Source organism: Penaeus monodon, chromosome 34 (assembly GCF_015228065.2).
Source record: "Penaeus monodon isolate SGIC_2016 chromosome 34, NSTDA_Pmon_1, whole genome shotgun sequence".
Classification (NCBI taxonomy): domain Eukaryota; kingdom Metazoa; phylum Arthropoda; class Malacostraca; order Decapoda; family Penaeidae; genus Penaeus; species Penaeus monodon.
Genome location: NC_051419.1, coordinates 25761214 through 25761546, shown reverse-complemented (window position 1 = coordinate 25761546; position 333 = coordinate 25761214). Strand labels below are relative to the sequence as shown.

General features: G+C 37.5%; 1 protein-coding gene across 5 annotated transcripts in view; it reads right to left on the bottom strand.

Annotated features, from left to right (window-relative positions):
* Positions 1–333, bottom strand: part of LOC119594661 — a 7075-nt gene that overhangs the window by 4513 nt on the left and 2229 nt on the right. For 3 of the 5 annotated variants that reach the window (XM_037943711.1, XM_037943713.1, XM_037943712.1), the window contains exon 2: positions 48–241. In XM_037943711.1, the coding sequence (XP_037799639.1) occupies positions 48–50 (3 nt within the window). In that variant the 5' untranslated portion in view covers positions 51–241. Of the gene's footprint in view, positions 1–47; positions 245–333 lie in introns of all 5 variants that reach the window. The other 2 variants (XM_037943714.1, XM_037943715.1) reach the window with 1 other exon arrangement.

The following is a 333-nucleotide window of genomic DNA, read 5'->3' as shown; positions in this document are numbered from 1 at the left end:
AGAAAATATCACGTCCTGTATCAGCAAAAGAGTTTGCTTGCACTTACCATGTTTTGCTCGAAAGGACGACCTCCAGGCGGTTTAATGTTTCTGTCACTACAATATCATAGTATTCATGAGATACCTATACAAAGTCACCATGGTTTTGCATGATCTGTGCAATCTGGAATACTATAAGACTTCCATTTCATCCCTGGTTATTCACTGTTTCTCTTCCTATGCACGTGTTTCTTTGTCTTTTCTGCTGCGTCATTTGCAGTGAGAAAGTAAATATCAGTTATGCGTAATACACTCGCGAAGTAGATATATAATAATCAATACCACACAAATATG